General features: G+C 42.4%; 1 protein-coding gene across 8 annotated transcripts in view; it reads left to right on the top strand.

Moving 5' to 3' along the window:
- The window catches only part of MCTP1 (multiple C2 and transmembrane domain containing 1), a 261,364-nt gene that overhangs the window by 53,334 nt on the left and 180,070 nt on the right, over positions 1-27,960 (top strand). For 6 of the 8 annotated variants that reach the window (XR_007245065.1, XM_048503523.1, XM_048503522.1 and 3 more), the window contains exon 2: positions 23,697-23,811. Coding sequence is in view for 7 of the 8 variants with exons in the window: in XM_048503523.1 (XP_048359480.1) it covers positions 23,697-23,811 (115 nt within the window). In the remaining variant the exon portion in view is untranslated. Of the gene's footprint in view, positions 1-5,728; positions 5,763-16,971; positions 17,057-23,696; positions 23,812-27,960 lie in introns of those variants that run through there. The other 2 variants (XM_048503526.1, XM_048503525.1) reach the window with 2 other exon arrangements.

The raw sequence follows: 27,960 nt of genomic DNA, 5'->3' as shown, positions 1-27,960 counted from the left end.
TGTATATCACACAGAGAAAAACTAGCATGTTGGGGAAAAGTCTAGCTGAAGCTTTTCTCTCAGTCATTTAGTTTTCAACATGCCGAAGGGTTTATTTGTTTAATTTGACTGATTTACTTTAGGCCCAAAATCACCCAGCAAGTTTCCATGGCAGAATGGGGGTTTGAATTTAGGTCTCCAAGATCTTAGTTGTATTCTCTAACCACTACACCGCACTGGCTCTCTCTGTCTGTGGAAGTGGTACAATCCAGATCTAGGTTTATGAGAATTAGGCCAGAGAGATCTTTGGCACTTTAAAGCCTAACAAATCTATTGTAGCTTTGGACTTAAACATTTCTACATTTTTTAAAAAATCAAACATTTTTAACATCATTATTTTTAACATAATATACAGTTCTGTTGTTACTTTCAGTCTAATGGCCACTGAAATTAATGAAATGTTTAGAAAGGAGAAAATCTGCACAGGATTACACAAATAGTCTGTACAATATAATAGGGGTATAATAGGAGGTACCACCCATCCAAAGGTAAGCTTTTTAAAATCCCTGTTGTCTTGAAAGGGAAACAGAACTATCCCATGGAAATCATTGGGAGAATTATGACAAAATCCTAACCGTGGTTACTCAGAAGTTACCATCAGTGAGCTCAGTGGTGCTTATGTGTGGATAGATGTGCATAACCTTGCAGCCTTGAAATACTTAATAACCACAAAGTGCCCGCAGTCATTGGTGGCATGCTAAAGACAGAAATTCACAGTGGACACCCTGGCCCCATACCACACAATGTATTATTTTTAAATAGCCACCCAGCCCAGCAGCTTTTTGGGGAGGGGATAGAAAATCAGGAAACTTCTCCTTGTGCAAACTCTATCTGTTCACATGAGCCTGAACCCACTTGCAATTTGGTACTGTCAGTGATCCACTGAATAGGGAGAAAAGGTTTCTGAAAGATCCGCTATATTTAGAAATGTCAGGTCATTTATTTCAGTAGCACCCATACTACCCATGCTTATTGTGCTTTTGAAATAACTATAAAATTCTAGATTTTAGTCAGTTGCATTATCCAGCCACTGTGGCATTTCCTTGCGGTTTCCAGAAAAGAGTCGTTATTTAAATTCACTCAATATGACATTAAACAAGTAGCTGCTTATTTCTAAATATTTTAAAAGGTTAAATTGCTTTTAATTCTAAATGTTTACATTCTTAGAGGTAGCACTTCAGAACTCAAGTACTTTTAATTGTACCTTTTGAGGCTTTTGCCAGTAAAATTGGGGTGGTCCTGGCACCCTATTTATCTGTTGAGGTAATTTTGTATGTAGTCAGAATCCTGAGCATGAAATTTGCTTTATTTTCTCCAATAGTAGTACCCTTCTGCCTACAGAAGCAACTGATTTGACCTCATGCAAAGCTTCATTTTTGAATTGCTGCTGTATTAAGATTCAGTTCAGACACAATTCAAAACGATGCTTTGGTTAGCTTTTGAAACTGGGATCATCTCATAATCACATTGCTGCAGTTTTGCCATGACAAATACATTTCCTTTTCCCTTTGTGACTTCAGATGGTTTTTTCAAATAACGCATTCAGTTAAGATTAATTGTGGTTAGCAAACCAACTTCAGATTCTGGTTTGATGGACCCTAACTAACTGTAGTTAGTGGAGTGATTTGCATTCAGACAGTCATACTAAACTTTAGCTTAATTAAGGCATGGTTTTACAGTGTCTCAAGTGAGGTATCTTATGCTATGACATATACACACTCAGGCAAATTAGGTGATGAAACTCTTGTGGTGCCCTTGTTATTAGTGGATTTTCATGGGGTTGCCTTTAGGACTGGCATTTGGAAGCCAGATTCCCAATGGGAACTGGATGTATAATATTTTCTAATGTAGAAGGAAGTCAATTGGTTACTGGATGTGGTTTCGAAGTTGTAATGGGTTCTAGCAGGTTTCTCTGACGCTTTCTCGCATCTGTGGCTGGCATCTCCAGCCACAGATGCAGGCGAAACGTCAGGAGAGAATGCTGCTAGAACACGGCCATACAGCCCGGAAACCACACAGCACCCAAGTGATTCCGGCCGTGAAAGCCTTCGACAATAAATTGGCCAATTAGTTTACAAGTACAGTTCAAAATGGTAGCATGGACTTTTATGACCTTAAACTGTTGGGCAATTATGCCTGGACGGCTTACTAGGGGACTCTTCTCTGTGAAGTGAGCTTGCAGTGAGCTCTCCTTACCTTTCTCTGTTTACACATGAGGAGGCACTCCCTCCTGGATGCAGTTTTTCTGCAGAGAATACCCTCAACCTGGTTCTTTTAACTCTGCTCATCAACGTATTCTTAAAGGCACAAATCTTAAAGGCAATTATTCTTATTCTTAAAGTTATAGATCCCATTACACTCGGTAGCCAAGATTGCTGGCTTAGTCTTTAAACTGAACTTTTATCAATATTACTGTTCCAAAAATAATCCCCCGCAAATGAAAGAACAAAGCAATTCCCTGGACCACATGCTGCCAAAGAAGGGGACATTGTGCTATAGCCAATATTATCCCCCACCCCTTCTTGCTGCTGGAGGACAGAGGCTTGTTATTTCCAAACACTCTCTATTGATACCTTGATATATCAATAAAATGCAGAGGTTGGTGTGTTTTGGCTAAGCCCGTATGAGTCAGCTTCTTTTCTTTCACTTGAGGGAGCCAGCAACATGGAAGGAGGGTGAGTGGGAAGGTGTTGATGGCAGTGGGAGAGAGGGAGAAGGCTGGGTATGGGCAGAGGAAAGATGTCCAGGGCAAAGCTGTGCTTACTGGCAAATTAAAATCATACTAGAAGTGAACTCACTTGCTGTGGAGAGAATGAAAAGTGAAAGCAGGGCTTGAAGAAATACAAGAAATCTTGCTGTGATGGACATTTGTCCTCACCATGCAGTAAACATGTCATCTTTAATCGACCTAGGACTTTGATATCTTAAGGATTATTTGTTTTTATAAGAAGTAGTTTAATATTTATATCAGGGAATGTCTTTTAGAAATGAGGCAGGTAGGTACTAAACAGTTACTAAAAATAGGGCCTTTTCTGCAGTGGTGCCCCAGTAAAGATCCCTGTTCAAGTTGCCTGGCATCCACATAAATAACTTTTAGGTGCTTATGTTTTAAATAGCAACTATTCTGTGGGTTGTTGCTTCTCTGGATTATGTATAGCTTTTACTGCTGTTCAGCAGCAGTTGCACTTAAGTCAGGGGAAGGGGCAGGATATAGGCCATAAATGTAGTTTTGTGCTGATCTAGACTGTGATTTGATTGCATTTGAAGCAAAAAAGGGGAGGATTCCATTGTACATTTTTATACTTCAGTACTTTTACTGTAACATAGTTGGTTTAAGAACTGGATTGAATGTTTATACCTGATTTCAATGGGAAGGTTAGGGGATAGTTATATGCTTTCAGTTTGTGTTCCTAAATCGTTAGATCTTATTCTGTGCTATGACAATGTTCTGACTTTCATCTAGATAGACTGGAAGTGAGGTTGAAGGTTATAGTCTGACTGAAGTAGTCTTTGATATTATGAGATGGCTAGTTTTCTATCAAAAAGCTGAACTTACATTATGCCTCCCCCCGCCCCCATCAGGATGGGCTTCTGTAATAAGGCATTTGATGTAACACATTTTCTGTAGACCTGCCCAAACATAGTTACGATATTGAAAAAACTGCATGCTTTCTAGTAGATTGTGTGTCTGATGGTTTAAAAACAAAAGGTGTCTGAGTATGCTGTGTGGTGAAATATGCACTAGGTCAACTAACTGTCATACAATATGTTAATTAAACGTAATTGCTTAAAATGAGAAACACCAGTTGCAATGTGTGACATGGCACATTTAATCTGGAGCAAAAGGTTGAAACATGACATAGGTCTGCATTCTGACATTTTAAAAGTATCCCCATGGAAAATATTTTTTATAAAACCAGGTGCATCAGAAAATCAGGGCCTATAAACGAGGACAGTTGGAGTATATGGAATTCCTCAGTTGCAAAAGACTGCTTAATAATTCCCTTTGAAATTATTAGTGTTGTATCAAGTTTTCCCGCATTATCTAAATTACAAGAAAAATAAATTTTAAATATTTTATTATCCATGAAAAGGGTTTACTTTAAAAAAAACTGGAGTTGAGGTGCAAGCATAAATATAATTTACCAGTAGAAGTCCTGAAGCAATAAGATCACTGAGAGGGTGAAACATTTTTGCAAGCTGAAAAAGTTATAGAATATAATTTCTTTTTCATTAAAATGCAACATTGCATTGAAAAATGAAAGGGACAAACTGAATAGTAGATATTAATGAAAACTTGATAGCTATACTGGGAATGTATTGCAAATTTTAAAACCCTTTTTTATGAGTCAAATACTTTTGTTCTCCATTATATTTAAAATATACAGAATTCCAGGGCCATTAAAATGTTAATAGAACTGTCTTCATTCTTCACAAAAGGTTAGTTCGTAACAAGTTAGTTTTCTTTAGTTTTCTTTCAGATACCCGAAAAAGCAAACTGCCAAAATGAGGCTTCTGATCAGGTTTGCTCTTTTATTTACTAATAACTTTTCTTTTTTGTTCCCATCAAGTCCCAGCAGATGTATGATAACACTGAGGGGGTTTCAAGGCAAGAACATTCAAGAGGTTGTTTGCCATAACATGCTTCTTTGTACCAACTCTGGTATTCCTTGCTGGTCTCCTTCATCCAAATATTAACCAGGATCTACCCTGCTTAGCTTCTGAAATGTGACAAGCTCAGGCTAGCTTGAGGTATCCTGCTTCTGGGTAAAGTGACTTATTTACTTCATTTGTATTATTATGCCACAACCTTGTATTTTCCCCTCCCCCTGTTAGCATGCAGATCCATAGCAAGATAGGGTGGTGGTGATGCTGTTTCTAAAGTACCGTACCAGCAGTAGTGTAGTGCCAAGGGGGCAGGGTGGTGGTGTGCAATGTACTGGGCGCGCACTAAGGCAGGGGTGTAGCTGGGACAGGGCGGCATCATTCAGGGGCAGGGTGGGACGGCGGCTCAGGGTGCATGCATGCCCTGGGTGCAGTTCCTCCTCACTCCGGCCCTGCCTACCAGTTATATCTTCGTATCATAGACAATTCAGACTGAGATGAATGCCATCTTAATTCTTGGACTTTGATGCTAAAAGCCGTCTACCTGAATATGCTTCCCCCTTCCCAATCAAGTATGCATTGCAGTGAACAATGTCTTCCCTGAAGGTACAGCCATTTGAAATTGGATGACAAAGCACAGCCTTGGAAAGGTGCACCTGTCCTCGATCCCACAAAGGATATGCAAATACTGCACACCCTGACTCAATCAGCTCATCTGATTCCATTTTCTTTTTAACACTGATTTAATCTTAAACCTCCTGTCTGACTATTAAAGAACCATCCAACCTTCCCAATTTCCTCTATTATGTCAATCCAGGCTCACACTGACATGGAATGCCTGTGGCATTAATTTCATCAGTGCAGCCCTGATCTCCTCGAGAGTTGGACAGTCCTAGGTTTTATCCCTTCTTCCATAGCATCGTTCCTGCCTGGGAACAGAATTCTGCTTTATTTTTGGAAAGTAGTTCCTGTTATTGCTTCCAAAGGGCTAACTAGACCTCGCAAATGAGAGCTGCTCGCCCTTTGGATTTTGTGCTGCCTTTGCTTCTAGTTCCGCCCTTTGCGTGGAAAACAGTGCTAACACTGGATTTCGTTTCCATGGACCTTCTTCTAGATTGGTAAATATCACCCTTCCTTCAATGCCTTCTTCTATTCCATCTATCTTTCACTTCTCTGTAAATCCTAGGCTCCTTGAAACACTCTCTCTCTCTCTCTCTCTGTGTGTGTGTGTGTGTGTGTGTGTGTGTGTGTGTGTGTGTGTATGTATGTATGAATGAATGACTAAATTGTGTGCATATTTTTATTATTTTTGACTCTTTAATAAAATTGTAAAACCTTCTTAAATTCTGGTTTCATGTGGATTTCTAAGGGGAAGGACTTCTGTAAAACATAGATGGAGAGATCCCAGCCCAGCCTTTTGCATTGCAAGGTCTGTTCCTGCTAATTTCTCAAATTAAAAAGGAACAGAGTAGACTAATTTGGTAACATCTCCCCCCCCTCCCCCTCTCACTATATAGCTTAGCACGTTTTGGTCTGGGGAGTTGTTTATCTGATTGAAAATTAGTCTCACAAGCTGAAGCATGTGAAAGTCTTAGAAAATGTTTAAGTAAACAAAATTACATAGAAAGCGATGGAAAGTAGCAAAACCTGAGGAAATATCATTATGTACAGCATGTCAAAATTTGTATTGAAGCCCTTCTACTGTAGGTGGGGGACATCTCAGATGGGTGTCTTCTCCACCAATAGCAAGGAGGCAGGAAGTCGTCATTAATCTTTTGCCGTGTCACTTCCTGTTTGTAGGTCCGAGGTCAACTTTCTTCAGTATTTTTTCCTGCCTAGCAGGGAGTGCTTGTGTTTGTGAGAGGCTCCGAGGTAGCTAATCGGTGTGTGTGTGTTTGTGCTGTGAGAGGCTAGTCACCACACTCTTAGATTTAGAACCAGGCGACCCCGACTGGATAACTGTTACTAGGATCTCAGGCTCGTACAAACAGCGCCGAGAGAGAGGAAGAAGGCGAGACCGCTTCCCGCCTTTTCTCCGTCGGAGCGTCAGACGCAAAATGGCGTCGGGCTCATTCACCCCCCCTCGCGAAGCGTTCGCTAAGGCTACGGCTGAAGGAACTCGGGCGGCCAAAGGAGGGCGCAAACACGCCGCAGACCCTTCCCAGAGCGGACTGGCAGCCGCAGCAAAAGCCACCGGCAAGGCAGCAGGGCGCGCGGAGGGACCTCCGGCGCCCAAAAAATCCAAGAAAAAGCTGCTGGGGAGCTCGACGCCTTACCAGGGCGCGGCCACGCTTGGCGGCTCCCAGACCAGTTCCTCCCACCCCAGTAGGGATTCGGAGTGCTGTGTCGACCCCCTGCCAAATCCTTCATCGGAACGCATCGAGGACCAGACGACACAGTTAATGCAGGTACCGGGGCCCCGGAGTAGCAGCGGGGAAGAGAGCGACACGGAGCCGCCGGGCGCTCCCGCGCAAAATCAGGCTGCCCCAGACGACCTGGCCTTATGGCAAAGGGCTCCCCCTGACGCGTTCGCGCAAATGCTAACGGCCCAAATCGAAAAAATCCTAGATGCCAGGGAACAGCGGGCTGCAGCAGCCAAAGCTCCTACGTCACCTACCAGAGCCCTAACTTGCTCTGCCGGGGCGTCTGCGGTTTCCCAATATAGAGATCCTCTTGCACTCCAAGAGGAAGAAGAGGAGGACTTAGAGGGGGAGGGGGAGGAGGAATGTGCTAGGTTCTCAGACTCTGAGGAACCTATCATAGAAAAAACGGATCAATCCCCACAGTTCTTCAAACAGGAGGACATTCAACTCCTAATCAACAAAACAGTCTCTGCTTTGGACCTCCACGACCAGGCAGACGCAGAGGAACCGCCCAACCCTGACAAAGCTTCAAGTGCCACAAAACCTGTTAAGGGCTTCCCCGAAGGAAACACGGTGTGGTTTCCACAAGACTCAGAAGGACAAAAGTTTTTTCCAGTCCCTGAATATTTTGCTAAGCGCATTCAGCGGGAGTGGCTCAACCCCACCAGCAGGAAGGGGCTCCCTCCAGCATACAAAAAAGTCTACCTGTTACCACAGCAGTTCCATACTATGCTAAAGGTTCCCTCAGTGGAAGCCCCAGTGGCTGTCTTACACTCAGGAGCACTGGTAGCAAAAGAAGGGGAAAGCAACATCAAGGACCCCCTCGATAGGAGATCGGAGGCGGCATTAAGGAGATCTCATGATTGGCTGGCAGCAGCCATTAAGGCACTCACACCCGCCTCCACAGTTGCCAGAGCCTCTATGGCCTGGACCAAAAGGATCCTAGACATGATCCCAGCAGAGAATACCGCCATCAGGGAAGGCCTAGAGAGGGTACTCATTGCCAACGCTTTTATAGCTGATGCCACGCTCGACGCCATCGCTATGGTGGCTAGGACCATGGCCTCCAATATGGTGGCAAGACGTAACACATGGCTACGCCAACAGCTAGGGCACCCCAAGATAGACTTGTTTGCCACAGTGCAAAACAAACAACTGCCCGACTTCATGTCCAGATACTACCATCAGAGGGCGATACAAGTGGATGCCATCACAGCCCCTTGGCCTCAACAAATCCTCTACGCATTTCCTCCAATCCCAATGATACCGCGCTTGCTGCAAAAAATCCGAAAGGAAAAAGCCCGAGTCATTCTCATAGCTCCAAAATGGCCCAGAAGACCGTGGTACTCCACACTCCTCGAGATGGCCACACGCCAACCCATAACGCTGCCACTTACCCAGGACCTTCTAACCCAAGGACCTATAGCTCACCCAAACCCAGGCTGGCTCAGATTAACCGCGTGGAGTGTGAGCGGAGACAACTGAGACTGCGGGGCTACTCGACTAAAGTCACTAACACTATATTGGCGGCAAGAAAGCGATCGACGGTCAATATATATAATGCCTCACGGAGGACATTTGTCAAATGGTGCCAGGGACGAAACCTTGACCCAGAAAACCCATCCATAGGAAACATCTTAGAATTCCTCCAACAGGGTTTTGACAAGGGACTCCGATGCTCTACGCTCAAAAGACAAATATCGGCCTTATCTACAGTATGCCAATCATTAGACGGCACAACCATAGCGGGCCACCCGGATGTGGCAAACTTCCTGAGGGGAGTTAAGCTGTCCCAACCACCAACCCTACATAGATTTCCGTCTTGGCGTCTGCATGCTGTCTTGACAGCGCTAACAAAACATCCGTTTGAACCCATTCAAACTATCCCTCTACGTTGGGTAAGAATGAAGACCCTATTCCTACTCGCAATCATGTCTGCACGCAGAGTCTCGGAACTTCGGGCATTATCCACTAACGCAAACCTATGCTCCTTCTACAAGGACAGAGTGGTCCTCCGGATGGATCCAACGTTCATCCCTAAAGTATGCTCAAAATTCCACCTACAACAGGAGATCGTGGTCCCGAACTTTATGCCCAACCTGTCTCACCCCAAAGAGAAGGCTTGGCACACACTAGACGTTCGCAGGGCCCTAAAAGCATTCATTATCAGAACAGAACACGTCCGCAAAACCGAGAGCCTGTTCATAAACATTAACCCCCCTAACTTGGGGGCGTCTATGTCAACCGCAGCCATAAGCACTACGTTGAAGGCTACAATAATCGAAGCGTACAAGGCTGCGGCCCTGCCAATACCACCAGGCATTACCACGCACTCGATTCGCAGCGCGGCAACCAACGCTGCACTACGCAACAGGGCCTCAGTAGAACAAATCTGCAAGGCAGCCACTTGGGCTTCAATTTCCTCATTCGTCAGACATTACAAGATGGACTCCATAGCATCGGCCGAGACGGCCTTTGGCCGCCGGGTGCTGGAGCATATCATTGGGGAATAGTGGACCCCTCCCTACTTGGGGGACACTGCTTGGGGAGGTCCCATCTGAGATGTCCCCCACCTACAGTAGAAGGATCCATTGAATACTTACTGTGAAGGGTCTTTCTACTGTAGGTAAGGGGGACATCTCGACCCCGCCTGGTCCAAGATTCCCCGATGCCTTGTATATAGTTACACACATAGAGTTTGAATACTCTTGGTATTCCTCTGAGCCTCAGTTGTTTATGTATTAGTTAAAGTTTGAGCCGTGCACTGTTGAATACTTGTGTTTAAGACTGCTTGGCCATAGGGATACTGAAGAAAGTTGACCTTGGACCTACAAACGGGAAGTGACACGGCAAAAGATTAATGACGACTTCCTGCCTCCTTGCTATTGGTGGAGAAGACACCCATCTGAGATGTCCCCCTTACCTACAGTAGAAAGACCCTTCACAGTAAGTATTCAATGGATCCTTCTCAATAAGATTGACTGTGAACCCCTACTCTTTCACAGCTTCAATTGCAGAGCAATTTGTCAGCAAAGGTTAGATTGATAAAAATCAATTATAAACTATATAAAGCATGATATTGTAGAATTATCCAGTTTGAACCCTGAGAATAAGTTTTTATGCTTAACTCAAACTGAAGCTCTTGCCTTTCAGCCGCAAAATGATCTGCAGTGCTACATTTGTGGGCTTCCTCCTGTGGGTTTACGGTACAGCAAGTTCTCACCAAAACTTTCAAGTCTTTCCTTTGGAGCATAACAAAAAGCCTTTTTCAGTTCTGCCTCCCCTCCCTCTTTTCTGATTTTATCCTCTAACAAGACCGGGCTGTTTGTTTCCTGGTAGCAAAGAAAAAAGCCCTTTATCATCATCTTTATTTGATGTTTATTTTTTTAAAAAAATGCTTCAGTGTGCTTGCTTCAGAGAGTAGCAGTGGCATAGTGGTTTGCATGCAGAAGGTTCCAGTATGGCAAGGAAGGAAGGATTTTATATGTGTTCTCCACTTTCTGTTTTGGGAGAAAGTTTATGGGGGCTGTTCAATCAACAGACATGAGGTTGGATTAAATTTAAGTTCATTCTAACTGGCCTAGTTTTTCTGTGCACATATTCTGATTTTCACTCGTGATATCTCATGAAGTCTTAGTCCCATCTCTCTATCATATAAAGCTTTAGATGTAGTACTCAGTCATTGTGTACAGTGAGCAACATGATATATTTTCTGTTAATCATCAGACAGTGTTGGTGTTTTAGATGCCTCATGTGTTCAGTATTATCTTTCTAATTGGTGGCCAGCCAGCAGAAGCGTAGCTAGGAAAAATAGAGCCCAGGGCAAAATTTGAGGGGGGCCCCCCGCCACCATATAGACAGCTGCCCTCTCTCACCATGACCAAACAACAATTTTTTGCACCAGGTCATCTCAAAGTCACTATCACATTATAGAACATTCTCCAACTCACAAATCTGAACACAGCAATGGTCCATGCTATACTAGCCCTGACTAATATCTGCTTAGCCCTGACTAGTAGCTGGATGCCAGGGTGATGACACAGAGGAAAGCAATGGCAAACCACCTCTGAATGTCTCTTACCTTGAAAACCCTACAGGGTCACCATAAGTCAGCTGTGACTTGACCGCAGTAGAGAGAGAGCACACTGAAATATAGTTTCCAAATTTTTTGGTTTTCATAGTCATTATACAAATAAAAAGTGATTTGCTACCCAAACAAGAAACTGATATTTTACCATCCTTATAGATAGAACGTGATACAAAATGAATTCATATGTGAAAGCATGTGCTGGCTGATAGTAGGTTCATTGTTCATTTAAATAAATGCATTCAGTTTTGCAACAGACCTTGTCTTACAATAAAGTGTCATTTTGCTGCCACAACCACCTTTTCCTCTGGTAAACAAGGGCCAGGTGAGCCTAATCTTGTCAATTCTCTGAAGCTAAGTAAAATCATCCCTGGCTAGTTCTTGAATGGGAAACCACCAAGGAAATCAAAGGTTGCTAAGTAGAGACAGGCAGTGACAACCTACCTTTTCTCATCTCTTACCTGAGGAAAACTTGAGCGACGAAGGTGAGGTGCGAGGCCAGCAGGACAAGGAGGTGGCCCTCCAAGGCCTGGGGACAGGTTGGAGTGCTATGGGGATAGGGCAGCGGGGAGCTGTTGGGGGCAGGGCCATGGCCCAGCTGGACCCCTGGACTAGGGGAATGCCCCTTGCCGCATCCCTCTGCAACCCAGGGACCAGCCAGGGAGCTATTGGGGGCAGGGCTGCAGCCCAGTTGGGTGTTGGTGGCCTATGAGCAGCTGGCTGCTTTCCTGGGTGGGGCAAGGGCAACCAGGCTTTGGAAGCCAATGCTGCAGCAGTGCATGGCCCCTCAGGTCCCCAGGAGGCAGGCAGGGGTTGGGAATGGGGCCCGGCTGCAGCCGGAAGGGCCCTGAGAGCCGGCAAACAGATGTCGGGGCCAAAAAGCATCCAGAGCCCGGCAGGCCAGGAAGAACCCGAGTCTTGAGGGAGGGAAGGGCGAAGGCTAGGCTGGGGGATAAAAAGAGGGTGTGAAAGACAGGGCGGGGTGGGTGAAGTGAAGAGTGGAGACGGGGCAGAGCTCAGTTGCACATGTATGGGGGAGGATGTGACAGCAGCGAAAGAGCTGCAGCCACCCAAGCAGGAACCTGGCATGATGAAGAATATGAGAGGGAACTGAGGGAACATCATCATTTGGCTGATGAAGAATATGAGAGGGAACACAAATGGTGGCAAAAGAGAAGCAAATTAGCTGTAAGGGAGGCAAAAAAGGATTATGAGGAACGCATGGCTGCGAACATCAAGACCAGCAACAAACAGTTCTTCAAGTACATCAAAAGCAGGAAGCCAGCAAGGGAAGCGGTAGGCCCGTTAGATAATGAAGGAACAAAGGGTGTGCTAAAAGATGGCAGGGAGATTGCAGAGAAGCTGAATGAATTCTTTGCATCTGTCTTCACCCAAGAGGAGGTGAGGAACATTCCTGCACCTGAACCAAGCTTCTTAGGAGGCGAATCCGAGGAACTAGCGAAGATAGTGGTAGACAAGGAAGAAGTTCTGGCAGCCATTGATAAACTAAATGTTACCAAATCCCCTGGCCCAGATTGCATTCACCCAAGAGTTCTTAAAGAGCTCAAGCATGAAATTGCTGATCTTCTCACTTTAATATGCAACTTATCCCTGGAATCAGGCTCCATCCCTGAAGACTGGAAGATGGCCAATGTCACACCAATCTTTAAGAAAGGATCTAGGGGGACCTCGAAATTACAGGCCAGTCAGTTTGACATCTGTTCCTGGTAAATTAGTAGAATCTATCATTAAAGATAAAATTATAAAACATGTAGAAAAGCAAGACCTGCTGAGAAAGAGTCAGCATGGCTTTTGCAGAGGCAAATCCTGTCTTACAAACTTACTAGAGTTCTTTGATGGTGTAATCAGGTAGGTGGACAGTGGTGAACCCGTGGACATTGTCTACTTGGATTTCCAAAAGGCTTTTGACAAAGTTCCTCACCAGAGACTGTTGAGAAAACTCAGCAATGAAGGAATAAGAGGGGAAGTCCTCCTGTGGATTAAAAACTGGTTGAGAAACAGGAAACAAAGAGTGGGTGTAAATGGGAAGTTCTCACAATGGAGAGATGTAGGGAGTGGTGTCCCCCAAGGATCCGTTTTGGGACCAGTGCTCTTTAACCTATTCACAAATGACCTGGAAGTAGGGGTGGGTAGCGTGGTGGCCAAGTTTGCAGATGATACCAAATTATGTAGAGTGGTGAGAACCACAAAGGATTGCGAAGAGCTCCAAGCGGACCTTGATAAATTAGGTGAGTGGGCTCACAAATGGCAAATGCAGTTCAATGTAGCAAAATGTAAAGTGATGCACACAGGGGCAAAAAATCCAAACTTCACATACACGCTACAGGGGTCAGTGCTATCAGTCACAGACCAGGAAAGGGATTTAGGCGTCCTTAGTTGATAGTTCCATGGGAATGTCAACTCAATGCATGGCAGCTGTGAAAAAGGCAAACTCTATGCTGGGGATCATTAGGAAAGGAATTGATAATAAAACTGCAAAGATTGTCATGCCCTTATATAAAGCAGTGGTGCGACCGCACTTGGAGTACTGTGTCCAGTTCTGGTCACCGGATCTTAAAAAGGATATTGAGGAGATAGAAAAAGTGCAGAGAAGGGCAACAAGGATGATTGAGGGACTGGAGCACCTTCCCTATGAGGAGAGGCTGCAGCATTTGGGACTCTTTAGTTTGGAGAGGAGGAGGCTGAGGGGGGATATGATTGAAGTCTATAAAATTATGCATGGGGTAGAAAATGTTGACAGAGAGAAATTTTTCTCTCTTTCTCACAATACTAGAACCAGGGGGCATTCATTGAAAATGCTGGGGGGAAGAATTAGGACTAATAAAAGGAAACACTTCTTCACGCAACGTGTGATTGGTGTTTGGAATATGCTGCCACAGGAGGTGGTGATGGCCACTAACCTGGATAGCTTTAAAAGGGGCTTGGACAGATTTATGGAGGAGAAGTCGATTTATGGCTACCAACCTTGATCCTCTTTGATCTGAGATTGCAAATGCCTTAACAGACCAGGTGATCGGGAGTAACAGCCGCAGAAGGCCATTGCGTTCACATCCTACATGTGAGCTCCCCAAGGCACCTGGTGGGCCACTGCGAGTAGCAGAGAGCTGGACTAGATGGACTTTGGTCTGATCCAGCTGGCTTGTTCTTATGTTCTTATGTTCTTATGTCCTTAACCTGGTCCCAGGGGGAAGGAGGGGGTTGTGGGGGCAATTTTCCGCCTCCCCCCCACATGACTGAATGAGTGCCATCTGGACTTCACATGTCCCCGTGGGCCCTACGCCCACTTAGCCACTGGCATTCATTTGACCACCATCTGTGTTACAGTGTCACTGATAGACCCTTCTGTTACCCCTGGGCATGCCACAGTCTGACCTAAACAATTGTCTGCTCTCTAGTCAGATTTAACCACCATCACAACCCCATTCAGCAGATTGTACAGTTCTCATTGATTTTTGGGAAAAGCTGAAGGGGACCTAATGGAAAAGCAGTTGAGTTTTAACTGTCATATGTTGATGTGAGATACTTCCCACTTCCCTGTGCAGATGGTCCTAGTAAGTGTTTACAAAAGGTGATAGCAGTAGTTGTGGAGGGGGGAGGGGAGGGGAGATTAAGAAAGGCAGAGATATTGGGAGGGTAGGAGAAAGGGTTGAATTGGAGAAGAGTGGCAAAGGGAGGATGAGGCTGAGGAAGTGAGATTCAGTGGGAGTGGTAGAATTTTCCCTCCTGCACCCTATAAATCCCTTGCACAAAAAGAAGTGCAAAATGAAATTTCGCTTTTACATGCAGTTCCAAGTCCATTTAGCATGAATAGTAAACCCACAAAGACAAGCAGAGAAGATGGTGTTGGTGGGAAAGAGAAGTACTTCATCTTGCCTCGTTGGAGGATGCAGGCAGAGCTTCCAAGATCTTTGAGGTGAAGCTTCCCTTCTACTACCTTATCTACTAACAGCCTGTGTACAGGTAATGCCCATGCTCCCCTTTCCCATGAAACTAGGAACTAAACGGAGTCCTAGGTTCCCCCATTTGCCTATTCTATTCTTGATAGGTGTTTGCTATCTCTTGTATTACAGTGGAGCCTGCTGAAGTCACAGTACAGCTGCCGACTTCTTTCTGTGTGAAGTTCTACGCTCTTTCCCTTGCTAGCATTAGCTGTAGTATAGTGGTGTGTTTGTAGGATTCCAGCTGTGAACATTAGCTGGTGCTAGCTTTTATGCAACTTAGAATTTATAATACTGAAGAATTTACAGTTTATAATACTGAGGAAAGCTAATTCAGATTTACCATGGTTATGTAAATACAGATGTAATGTTATATTGTGTTCAGAAGAGAAAGAACGGAGGATTCTAATTGGGAGTGGGGGGTATATAGGCTGCAGACTGTGGCAACATTAAGTCGTCAAGGAAAAGAGAGAGAGAGAGAGAGAGAGAGAGAGAGAGAGTCTTAATGAACAAATGTAGGATACATTCCTCTTCCAGCATGCATTAATGCCAAGTTTTTTTATCTGACAGAGAAAATCTGGGGTATGAGTAATTGTCATTGTTTTCTGTTGAAGTCAAGTTCACAATTTCCATAGTAAACGCGCACCATTGTAACATTAATATCATTGATTTTTAAATATTGTTGCATATTTTTGAGTCCAGTAGTACCTGAGAGACGAACAGTGTTTTCCAGGGTTTTTGAATCAATGCTACTGTTAGATATTTTTGATGCATAAAAGCTTATACCATGGAATATGTTGTTGGATTGCAAGGTGCTACTGCAGTGGTGAGATCCAAAAATTTTAGTAACAGGTTCCCGTGGTGGTGGGATTCAAACTGTGGCGTAGCGCCAATGGGGCTGGGCGGGGCACGACAGGGGCATGGTCGGGCATTCCGGGGGTGGGGCATTCCTGGGGGGGGGGGCTGTGGCAAGGACGCAGCCGCTATGCCAGTCCTTGGGCAGGAAATGAATGCACGCAGGCGCAGGCTGCCACGCACACCGGTGCATCTCCTGCTAGATTGCTTCAAGTTCTGCACACTACTGCTGAGAGGAGGGGCGTTACTAAGGCAAAAATCACGTGACAAAATCACCAATTAGTAACCCCCTCTCAGCACACACAAATAATTAGTAACCTACTCTCGGGAACCTGTGAGAACCTGCTATATCCCACCTCTGTGCTACTGGCCTCAGTTTCCCCCCCACTACTATAGACTAACACAACTAACCTCCTGAAACTGTCATCTTTGAATACTTTGTTTCTTGGATCTGTTATTTGGAGAATCTTTTTATTTATATTCCACTAGGTGAAAACCAAGAGGCTTACAAAGTTTTCCTAAAAACAATCCTGTGCGGTAGGTAAGGCTGATTGTGTGTGACTGTCAAAGGTCACCCAGTGAAATTCCATAGAAGAGTGGGGATTTGAATCCGGGTTTCCTGTATCTTAATCTGATACTGTTGCACCATTCTGGTTCCTATTCATGTAATTTTAAGAATCTCAAGCCATAAATTAAAGGTGAAATCATACTTTTATGAATGTTCTTTATTAGCAACTTTAACAGGCTGTTTGATTTTCGGTGGGATATATGCTTGTATGAAAGCAGTTTTTTTAACAATGGCATGCACTTGTAAAGCTCCTCAAGAGCTCTTCAGTATTTCACACTTAGTGTTTGGGGAGGCCAAAGATGTAATATTGTGAGATAGGAGATCAGTTGAGTCATATCCTTTTTGAGCTGTGAAGCAACTGTATTCTCACTTCACGATTTCCTCTTATAGTCACTCTCCTAGTGACTGCTGTTCAGAGCAGCAAGTAATGTGCAAAGAAGCCCTTGCTGCAAGCTGGAAGCAAGCAGTATTTTTAACTGATAGTCTACTGATTGGACTAATTTTGAGGCTGAATGGATACATGGGGAACCAACAATTGTATCTGAAAACAAGAAAAATGTTCCCATTTGAGGAAGATAAGGTAAGCATGCATTTTTTTTCTGGTGTGTTTCAACGTCCTCTAGTGAATTGAAGGACAGAGGTACAGTGCCTCTGGACTTGGCTATTTCAGAAGAGCAAAAGAAACAATTATCTTCAAAGTGATAATTCTGTGATTTTAAAAAACTAACACTTTCCTAGTAATCCAATTAGACTTGTCAGAACATGAGGAGCTCTTGTTCTCCCTAGCCTCTTATAACTTATTGAAACTTACAATAATAGCCATAGAGTTTTTTCTTTGCTGTGTATAGATAAAATATATTGATTAAACATAATGAAGATAGAGTTCTGATGATGTAGTAAAATACCAGATTGTTGTCAACTGTCCATGTTGAGAAACTTGTTAAATACTTGCCATATATTTAAAATGAATGAAGTATCTAAATATGTGAATTCCTGTTAGATATGCTTGATGCATATAGTAAGTCTCTCAGTGCTCAAACACTACTAGTAATATTAAAATAAATATGCTCCTACAACTCTGCTGCAAATCATCTTGTTAAGATTACAGAGCAGCTGGATTTTTTTTATAATAAAATGCCAGTTTAACAGAATCTTTGTGTAGCAAAACTTCTGCTTCTATAATTTATTTTAGTCTTACTGGAATCCAGCTCTTTTCCTAAGAACATGAAGGAAAGGACTAGTAGGAAGTTTAGAGGGGATACACGCTTCGTCTTTTTAAGAGTTCATGCATCCCATAGCATTGGAAAAGTTTTAATATTAGATCTCACACTAGTAAGATGATATGTCATTTCTAGAAAACTGTGAGTGCTACAGTTCTGAACACTTGCCAATTAAAGCATTTTGTTCTCTCTGGTTAGAATAATGATTTGTAGATTAATGAACAGCACTGAGGAAAAGCATGAGATTCTAATATAAGTTTTGAATCTCTGCCGATAAGCTTCAATTTTTGTAACAAAATGTAAAATGCTTAAAGAATGTTGTCTCTTTGTTTTAATGATAATTAAATTCTTGGTCACTGTTATATAAGAGTTCTTTAACAAGAAATCGATCTTGATTAGCGGAAGTATAAGATATGCTTAATGGAGTCTTTGAGTCTTTTTTCTCAAGTTATTGGGTAGAAAACTTACTTGGGTTTAATTATGCTTAGTTGCTGTTTTCACTACATAAACATTGTGTGTGTGTGATTAATTTATGCATAACATTTTAAATACCTTGAAGGAAAGACATAGGTAAGGGTGGGGCTCCCGGGTTTAAACCCCCCATTACATGTCTGAAACTCGGCCCCCCGTTTGTGGTTTTTTTGTATTTTTAAAGTGTGTGTTCAGTTTTTGGGCAGCAGAGGGTGCAGTGTTTAGGCTAGCAGCACCAAAATTTGAGGGATTTTTTTGGGAGACTCTCCTGATGATACCACCCAGGTTGGATGAGGTTTGATTCAGGGGGTCCAAAGTTATGGACTCCCAAAGGGGGGTGCCACCATCCCCCATTGTTTCCAATGGCAGCTAATAAGAGTAGTAGTAGTAGTAGTTTGGATTTATATCCCCCCTTTCTCTCCGGCAGGAGACTCAAAGGGGCTTACAATCTCCTTGCCCTTCCCCCCTCACAACAAACACCCTGTGAGGTGGGTGGGGCTGAGAGAGCTCAGAGAAGCTATGACTAGCCCAAGGTCACCAAGCTAGCGTGTGTGGGAGTGTACAGGCTAATCTGAATTCCCCAGATAAGCCTCCACAGCTCAGGTGGCAGAGCTGGGAATCAAACCTGGTTCCTCCAGATTAGATACACAATCTCTTAACCTCCTACGTGGGGGCTACACCTTTGAGGGTCCATAACTTTGGACCCCCTAAACCAAACTTCACCAAGCTTGGGTGGCATCACCAGGAGAATCTCCTAAAGATACACTGAAAGTTTGGTGCTGCTAGCTTAACAATTGCACCCCTGACAGCAGGCACCCTCCAAATTTCCCCAGATTCTCCTTTTAAATCCACTCCCTTCGGCATGGATTTAAAGGGAGAATCTGAGGTCCCCAGTTTAAACATTGAAAGTGATGCTGTTTCAGCGTGGGGGATAATCCACCCCCAAACAGCATCACTTTCAATGTTGTTTTAACTGGGGACCCCAGATCTCCCTTTAAGGTGGCTTTAAAAGGAGAATCTGGGCTCCCTAGTTTAAACACCATTGAAAGTGATGCTGTTTGGGGGTGGATTCCAGTATCACAGCGGCTGCCCATGGGGAGGGGCACAAAACTCAGATTATGCACCAGGCTCCATTTTCCCTAGCTACGTCTCTGCCCAGAGGGGAGGGCAGAAGGGACTGCTGGCTGCTGGCTGGGAGCCCAGCCAGTGGGGGAGAGTGGGGCAGGGGAGTCTGCCATTCCTGGCCTCGGAGAGCTGCTTTTATAAGCACTGAGGCCAGGGGTGAGGCTTGGGGATGTTTGGCCATGCCCCCAGGAGTGGATGGGGGCATGGCCCCACCCACGGACCCACACCATAAAAATCTATACCTATGTCACTGCCTTGAAGTCAGTGCACTTAGAAGTATGTGCCTCTATTGAAGATTATGGTGAGATCTACTTAAATGACCTATGTGCTGGAGGGGAGGCAATTCTCTTTAAAGGTCTTCTGAAGTGGTCAACCGTTCACAATTTGATTATTTTTAAAGAATGGGGTATAATGTTGGTGCTTGTTCCTCAAGCTGAAAATTAAATATTATTAACTGTCCAGCTACTTCATACAGTACCACCTTTCTAACAAACTTCTTGTTTACTCTTATTTAAAATAAATTATACCAGTTGTAAGAATTTTCCTACTGTAAAGTGTGAGTAGTAAGAATGGTATAAGTTAATTAAAAAGCTAGAAGCAACTACAGAAAATCCTAATTCTGAGATCCTTTGAAGTGAAATGTGTGCGCCTCTTACCAAGAACCTAACTAAATTAGTTTGTTAATGCTGAATTTTGATTACAGGGAATAAGCATTTCAAATTTTCTTGCAAAGATGAAATGATTTCAGCTGCTTATGAGTTCTCTGATGTTTGATAGCTATTGATAAAGCTTAAACTGCTTTTGTGGCTGAACTTCACTAGGTTGGAGCTCATTGGCTGCTAGTTTCAAAATACAATACTGATTAGCCTCTAGAAGGTTTAGTAAAGATTGGTACAGGAGTAGAATTTCCAATTCTGTGTTGCATGTATATCTTGCTAATTTGGGCTCTCCTTTTTGGGGAAGATTACATTTTTTCAACCCAAGTCAGTCTCCCAACATAAGATGGTCACATTTTAAGATTTTAAACTAGATAGTGTCTTGTGGTCCAGCACAACTTAAAAGAGCAGAACACATTAGGAGATGTCTTATCTGTGGGTTGTTATCCCAGAAAAGCCCTGTGTTAGAAGATAGGCTTTTGAGATACCACAATCATGACTTCTCAGGCTGTGTGCTATCGGAGACTTGCCCAGTGATCAAGGTTTAATGTTAAAGTGTCAGTGTGGTGTAGTGATTAGAGTATCAGACTTGGATCTGGGACACCTACAGTATTCACTCAAATGAAAGACTAGTTTTTCCCCAGATATGCCATCCAGACAAGGGTGTGTGTCTTACATGAACATACAAGTTCATTATGTCCAGCGCTAGTGTGTGTGTGTGTGTGTGTGTGTGTGTGTGTGTGTGTGTGTGTGTGTGTGTGTGTGTGTGTGTGTGTGTGTGTGTGTGTGTGTGTGTGTGTGTGTAGCATTTTAAGAGTATTGTCTTACATTCAGGGTCATCTTCCTTTTGTTTAAACATGGGTAGGTTCAAATTACCACTGCATGGGAAGTCTGTTGGGTCACCTTGGGCTAATCCACATGAATTCAGCCTAACCTACCTCAAAATGATTTATAAGATGACAACTGCATGAATTTAGCCTCATACACCTTGGAATTTTAAACAGGCTGCTTAATGATATTGGAAAAGTGTATTGCTGCTGTTGTCCCACACTTAATTTAAGATGGCAGGAGTAAAAAACTAGTAACAAAATCCATACCGTTCTCATGAATAAGTTTTCTAAATTCAATGCACCCTGTATAAAATGGTGTTAGTAAAATGGATGCAGTAGTTGTGATACCATCTGGGAAACCAACCACAACTTTAATTTACTCTTGTGTTTGGAACAATCTCATTCCACTGATGGAATCTGGCTTGAAGCGACTTTATTCTCTGGATCTTATTGAAGCTCCTGATTTAGTTTGATACGAGTGTAAGTTTAGATATATCATAGTATTTCCATTATTCTCTCAAGGAAGAGAAAAAAAGAGACAGGATGGGAAACAAATTGAACAGCAGAAACAGGTTTCTGTTCAGATCATGTGTCAATAACTCATAATATCCTGTTGTGAATAGTTGCCAGGCATGGTAATCAACAGATAGCACATGTGGTTTTTTCAACATCAGCCAGTTATGGACCACAACAACAATATGATTACCCTTGAGTTGCAGGTTTTTTAAATTATTCATCCTGATTTTGTGTTTGGCATTGAGTTGGAGAAACAGGAGAGAGAAAATACAAAGGTGGATGATCTCTACCAAAGGGAATTGTGTATGACACAATTTTAATAGGAAATGTTTTTATACTTGCCCCAAATCACTTTGCTTAATCATTTAGATCAGGGGTAGGGAACCTGCGGCTCTCCAGATGTTCAGGAACTACAATTCCCATCATCCCCTACCAGCATGGCCAATTGGCCATGCTGACAGAGGCTGATGGGAATTGTAGTTCCTGAACATCTGGAGAGCCGCAGGTTCCCTACCCCTGATTTAGATAAATTGTCTAGATTATTAACCCATTTGGAACAGAAATATTGTATTCTGGAAAACTACTGTATTCCATTTTGTGCCCCTGGGATAGGATGGATTATAACTGTGAATACATTTTAATATGGTATTTTCAGTTTTGTGTTATTTTCAAAATTGTGCTCTCACTGAATAATATGCACTGACATTGGAATGTGGATACATGGATGAAACTCTAATGTTAAGTATGGATTATGTATTCAAATATGTTGACTTACTATTGATTGATTGACATACTACTCTTTCCATTCTGTGCTTCAGATGGACATTTGGACTTGTATGACTTTGGCCACACATTATCATGGTTGAGCACCATTAATATCCAGTTTTGGCACAAATTAAGCAAAATGTAATTTGGGGTCTTGATGCCAATTGTCATCAAAGTTTGACAGAAATCTTCATTCAAGCTGTTAGTAAATTCTGCTGTGTCATATAAATGAGCAGGTTGTAGGGAACTGCAGACTTTTAAATGAACCTCTAGAGACCAAGTTGGAAAGGGAAAAGAGATCTCCTAGGAGAGTGTGGGTTTGCACCCAGATTGTGGCCATTTTTCAGCCCTCCAGAGTGAACAGGTGGCTGCTTTTTCTAGCTTGTACTTTCAGGCTGAACTAAGGTAAGGGGGTGGGGGGTAGGAAACACAGAGTGTGCACCAGGCGCAGTATGGCCCAGCTACACCTCTGATATAAATTCAGGAGTCTAGGCCAGGGGTAGGGAACCTGCGGCTCTCCAGATGTTCAGGAACTACAATTCCCATCAGCCTCTGTCAGCGGCTGATGGGAATTGTAGTTCTGAACATACTGGTGAGAACTAGGCCGATGAGAATGTTCCCTACCCCTGGTCTAGGCCAAGGTCAGCATGAAGGAGATACTGCACATAACGCACATGGTTTGGGGCAACAGCAAGCAGACTCATTGCTTCCATTGGTTCCCAGACTCTTTTAAAAGGACCTGCCCCAACAACTGGAGATGGCAAGCTCCTGGCCATCATGTTAGCCCTGCTCCTGCCAATGCTCCTCTTTGCTGTTGAGGCTGGAGCAATGCAGGACTGCAAAGTGAGCAGTCTGCCTCAGACCTGCAGGTAGCTATGCAAGTCTTTTCCTGTACCTCTCACGTGGTTTAGGGGATGCGACAGAAGAGCAAGTCAGGCTCCCTGCAGCTTCTGAACTAGTCCCACGCTGTTGCTCAGGTTCTGATCCCACAGCCTCTGTGCTGGTTTCCAGTTCTGGCCCTGGGTCTGATCCTACAGAGCTCATCTGCTCCTGCAGTTCCGTTGCTGCTGGCTGGCTGTGGAACATCATGCCACCATTTGGCTCTTTGCCACAAATGGCTTCTGCAGCTTACTTCAGTCATGCAGTGAAGATGCTTGTATTGTGGTGGCAGCTGCTGACATTAAAAAAAAATCTGCATAGCCATTCAAAACCTTCACTGGGCAAAAGCCCTACCTGGCCCCACCCACAGTCTTAAAAACTTGGTAGGTACCAGGTTGGGGCCCCTGGGTTAAAGATGAAAAAATATAAATTCAGGCATTGTTGTAAATACAAACTTGTTGAAATTAACATTAATTGGATCATAGAGTTGAAAAGTGAGGCAAGTCAATCTTGGCTGTTACGTTCTAAAACCTTAACCAGCAGGATGTGTTTGTTTTAACACTTTTTCAGTACTAGTAGAATGGAAAGGTTGTTGCTGCGATTTTCAGGTTGGGAAGATTTGATTGCATTGTTACAAGAAAATATTATTTGAGCGTTTACTTTGCAAGATGAAACATTTGGTGATTTTAAAAAGTTACCATTAAAAAACTGAGAGTTGTTTATGTATGCTTTCTTTGTATTTTCTTTTATGCTTTCAGAAAGTCAGCTCAATTGGAATTACTAATGCAGAATTATCCTTGACTGATCCCGGAATGTACCAGTTGGACATTACATTAAAAAGAGGTCATAATTTAGCAGCTCGTGATCGCAGAGGTAAGAGTATGTTGTTAAATATTCACAGTCTGGGAACAGCTTTCTTTTATTTTATAGTTGTGCACTGAACAAGCTTTGTGCTTTTATAAGATTTAGGTTTACTCCATTTATTCATATCTTTTACTCAACAAGACTTGCAAAGCTAGAAATAATTCTGATATGCTGGGCACCTTAAGTTATCTTCTTGTATACTAACTTAAAATCCATGTGAATTTTTAGAAATGACTGCAAAAAAACTCACACATATACACTCCAAAAATATAATTTACCTAATTTTTAATCTGCAGTTGATTAAATTGAAAACAAATTTTGGCCAGAGAGAGTGATCTATTTCCCTCTATGGGTGTCTTTTTCTAATGGGTGAAGACTTTGTTTCATTTGGCATACCCCCCAATCTGTTATTTGCTCTCCTCCTTGGTTTTAGTGTTGTGTGTGAATGTTTTATCAAATTATTTTATATATTAGTTCAGTCTAGAACCTTAAATACTGTTTTAATGTTTTTATATTTGTTTCCTTACTATTTGGGGGAAAAGGTAGCATAAATGTTTTTAAATAAATATGCAAAGCATAATATCATTTCTTTTTCAAGTTGATTTCAAGACCTGATGCACGAAAACTACATTGCAGTAGATTAGTCTCTTGGTCACAATGGCATGCATTCATGTGGCCAGATCAGCTGAGTTAAGCTAGGGAACTCTCTTCTAGCTACATGAAGGTGGAAGAAATTTTTTTGGTAGCATCATTAACTTGCTTCCCCAGCAATAATGCTGAGTTCAATATAACCCCTAGGTTTTTAACCCCTGAGTCAGCAAGGTCAGCTGAATCCCATGGAATGTGTGAAGCACAGTCTCCTTCAAGGCCTCAACTTTCCTAACTGATGTCACCTCTGCTTTGTCAAGACTGAGTTTTAACTGGTTCATTCTGTTCGGGACATCTCTTGGCCCACTTCTAGTCACCCAGCTCCATAGTAAACCAGTGGTTGGGCTCTGTCCAGAGTGGGAGAGGTTTATGAGGAGTAGCCTTATTGGTAGCATCTGGGAGCATCATGATCAAGTTCTCACCACAGCTTCAACAAAGCATTTGTTTAGAATCCTAAAATTATAAACACTATTATGTTGTGAAGTCACTGGCGTCACTGGTATTAAGAGTTAAACTGTCACTTGCCAGTAGAAGCTTTAAAAGTGAAATACAAAGATGGTAGGTCTCAGAGGAAAATGTTTAGGCTAGGGTTGTGTTCAACAGGAATTTTTACAAATTGTTTTGATACTGTTCTCCTTACCTCCTTTCCAAGCCTTTTTTTTTTTTTTTTTTTTTTTTTTTTTATTTTTCGATTTTTTTTTTTTTTTTTTTTTTTTTTTTTTTTTTTTTTCCAGGCCACCTCTTAAATCATTAGATGTTTATATTTCTGTGTTTTATTATGACATGTCTTTGAAGCTATGAATAAATGTAAATAGAAATAAAAGCTAGAAATAGAAGCTGTCTCCTGACTAGTCCAGGCTGTTGTTCCAGACAAATTACTAACTTAAAAGGTGAATTGGCTATCTATGAACCTGTCAATTTCTGCCTGTGGAATTTGCCAGACATCAGCTGAAAATCTTGTGTCTGAGCCCAAGATCACTCATGCTTATCTTTTAAGATTTTAATTTGAAAACAATCTAATTACTCTTGAAATCAGAAAATATGATAGAATGGTAGAAAATATACTTGCCTATGTAAGTCAAACCGGAAATAAAAATACATGCATGTCCCTTATTCAAGCTATCTTTAGATTAAAAGATCTGAGATTCTTACTAAAGCACTTTCAAAAAGGTTAGATAGTCTCATACAAGCTACATCTGAAATATTCGGGGTTGTTTTGGGTGTGACAATCTTATTTAGGCCCATTTACATGAAAGCCACATAACCATACCAAAACCTTCCAGTTTGTCACTTTTGTTGTTATGAGGTAATGGTTTCTCAATAAATTTCCCCTTAGAACTGTATGTATCAAAACTGTGAATTATTAGATCAACTTGTTTAGAGAACTTTTTGAGCTTCCATCCATCTATTCAAAGTTGTCTCCTCCCCAAGGATAGAAGTGCAAATACAGCTGAAAAAGTAAAACCTGTACATGTTTTGCAAATTTGAAAACTGAAGCAAATTGTTAGGTATGCTATTTGTTCAACCAATACCTCAAACAGCAAGATTTTAACATTTATTTTTATGGAAAAATAAAATTCAACTTACAGTGCAAGAACTGCAAAGATAGTATATGCATATTGTTGAAAGCATAATTAGCACTTTATCTGATATGTTACATGCAACTAGTTAACTGAACATGAAGGGTTCGTGCTAAATGTGATGGGCCCTACATAGAACAACGATTTGGATTCTTTACGTGTATCCCATGGCATGTTTGAACTGAGCCCAAGCCTGTGCGCCAGAGACTGTCTTTCTGGTGTTTCTGGAGCGGCAGCCGGGGGGGTGTGTGTGGGGGTGGAGGGAGAAAAGGTATTTTGATTCTGTAGAATTTACAGACAGTGGTGTTCAGTGAATTCTTACAGGGGGAGGGCAGTCTATAAACTAACTAACTAACTAACTAACTAACTAACTAACTAACTAACTAAATAAATAAATAAATAAATAAATAAATAAATAAATAAATAAATAAATAAATAAATAAATAAATAAATATTGATAGGTTATTCCAGATGCAGTGATTGAGTTACAGGGGTATTCCATCAGCATGTTTGACACCTACAATTCAAATTGGGAGTGCATTGATCTTCATGGTCATCATTGTTACTACTGATGGGTTTGTTGTAGTCCATAACATCTGGAGTGCCAAAGGTTCACCACCACGGGCCTATAGGTTGGCAACTATCCACAGAGAGAAAGGCGGGCCTCTCTCCCATAAGGCATATTCATCAGCGTCGGCACTCACTGCGTGGACTGGTGCTGCAATATCTATGTGGACCCAGACGCCAGGCCAGTCAAACCCAATGTGTGATGCAATGAAGAGTCCGGCGCAAGAGCTTGGGGAGTTATCACGGTCCTGGAGGGAACAGGAGAAAGACACTCGCTTTAGTAAGAAGGGGTAAAATATACTGAACTGAAAAATGACAGAACAAGTCTTCTACAGCTACTGATGGGTTTGCAGGATTAGCTTGGATAGTACAAAAGCAGCTAGGCAGAAGAAGCAGATCTAAGTATCAGGATAGTGCCAGGCTTACCCTAAACTGCCAGTTTTTGTAGGGAAATGTTGCCACCATGTGCCCAGAATAGTTATTACTTCTAGAAATGAAGCATTTGTCTACAGATTACATAAAACTCTTTGGTACTAGTTCAAGGCAGTGAACAAGGGAATGTTAGAAAATGTCTTGCATTGCAAGATTTTTTTTCATGGGTGGGGCAAAATGAAGTCTATTTGGTTATTTAGCTTGTGAATCATCTTATTTATTTATTGTTATTTATAGTCTGCCTTTCTCATTGAGACTCAGGGCAGATTACATAATATAAGCCTTCTATGCCTAATAAAGGCTAATAATAATAATAATAAATAATATAAGCCGGTGCAATCAACAGGATGAGGAACCATCTAGTAAACAATGTAATAGGATTTCAGAAATCTGAAACAAGTCATATACGTGTTAAACATGATATGCTAAATAATGCAAGAAGTAATATTACACAAGTAGATATATAATGTGGTGAGAGCAAGATAAAATGCATAGTAACAGATAATGTATATTAGTATAATCTACACTCCTGTTCTCTCTACTGAAATGTATTCATGAATTACTGCTTTAATGTAGCCCTATTCCTTTGAGTGGAATGGTATAGTATAGCCTGATCTTGTCAGGCTTTGGAAGCTAAGCCAGGTCAGTCCTTGGAAGGGAGACCACCAAAGATGAATCTGCAGAGGAAAGCAATGGTAAGCTACCTCTGCTTCTCACTTGCCTTGAAAACCCTTTCCTGAGATCACCATAAACTAGCTGCAACTTAAATAGTGCTTTACAGACACATGCCATTCTGAATAGTTCAGTCTTACAGTTTTCAGAAAGCCAAAAGTGTGGGAGCCTTCCTGACCTGTTCATTCAAGCTGTTCCATAGAGAGGAGGTTGTTACAGAGAATTCATGTCTAAGCAATTATTGATCTTGCTCATTTGA

This window comes from Sphaerodactylus townsendi, linkage group LG07 (assembly GCF_021028975.2).
Source record: "Sphaerodactylus townsendi isolate TG3544 linkage group LG07, MPM_Stown_v2.3, whole genome shotgun sequence".
Taxonomy (NCBI): Eukaryota; Metazoa; Chordata; class Lepidosauria; order Squamata; family Sphaerodactylidae; genus Sphaerodactylus; species Sphaerodactylus townsendi.
The sequence above is the reverse complement of the archived record's forward strand: the minus strand, read 5'-3'. Positions and strand labels throughout refer to the sequence as shown.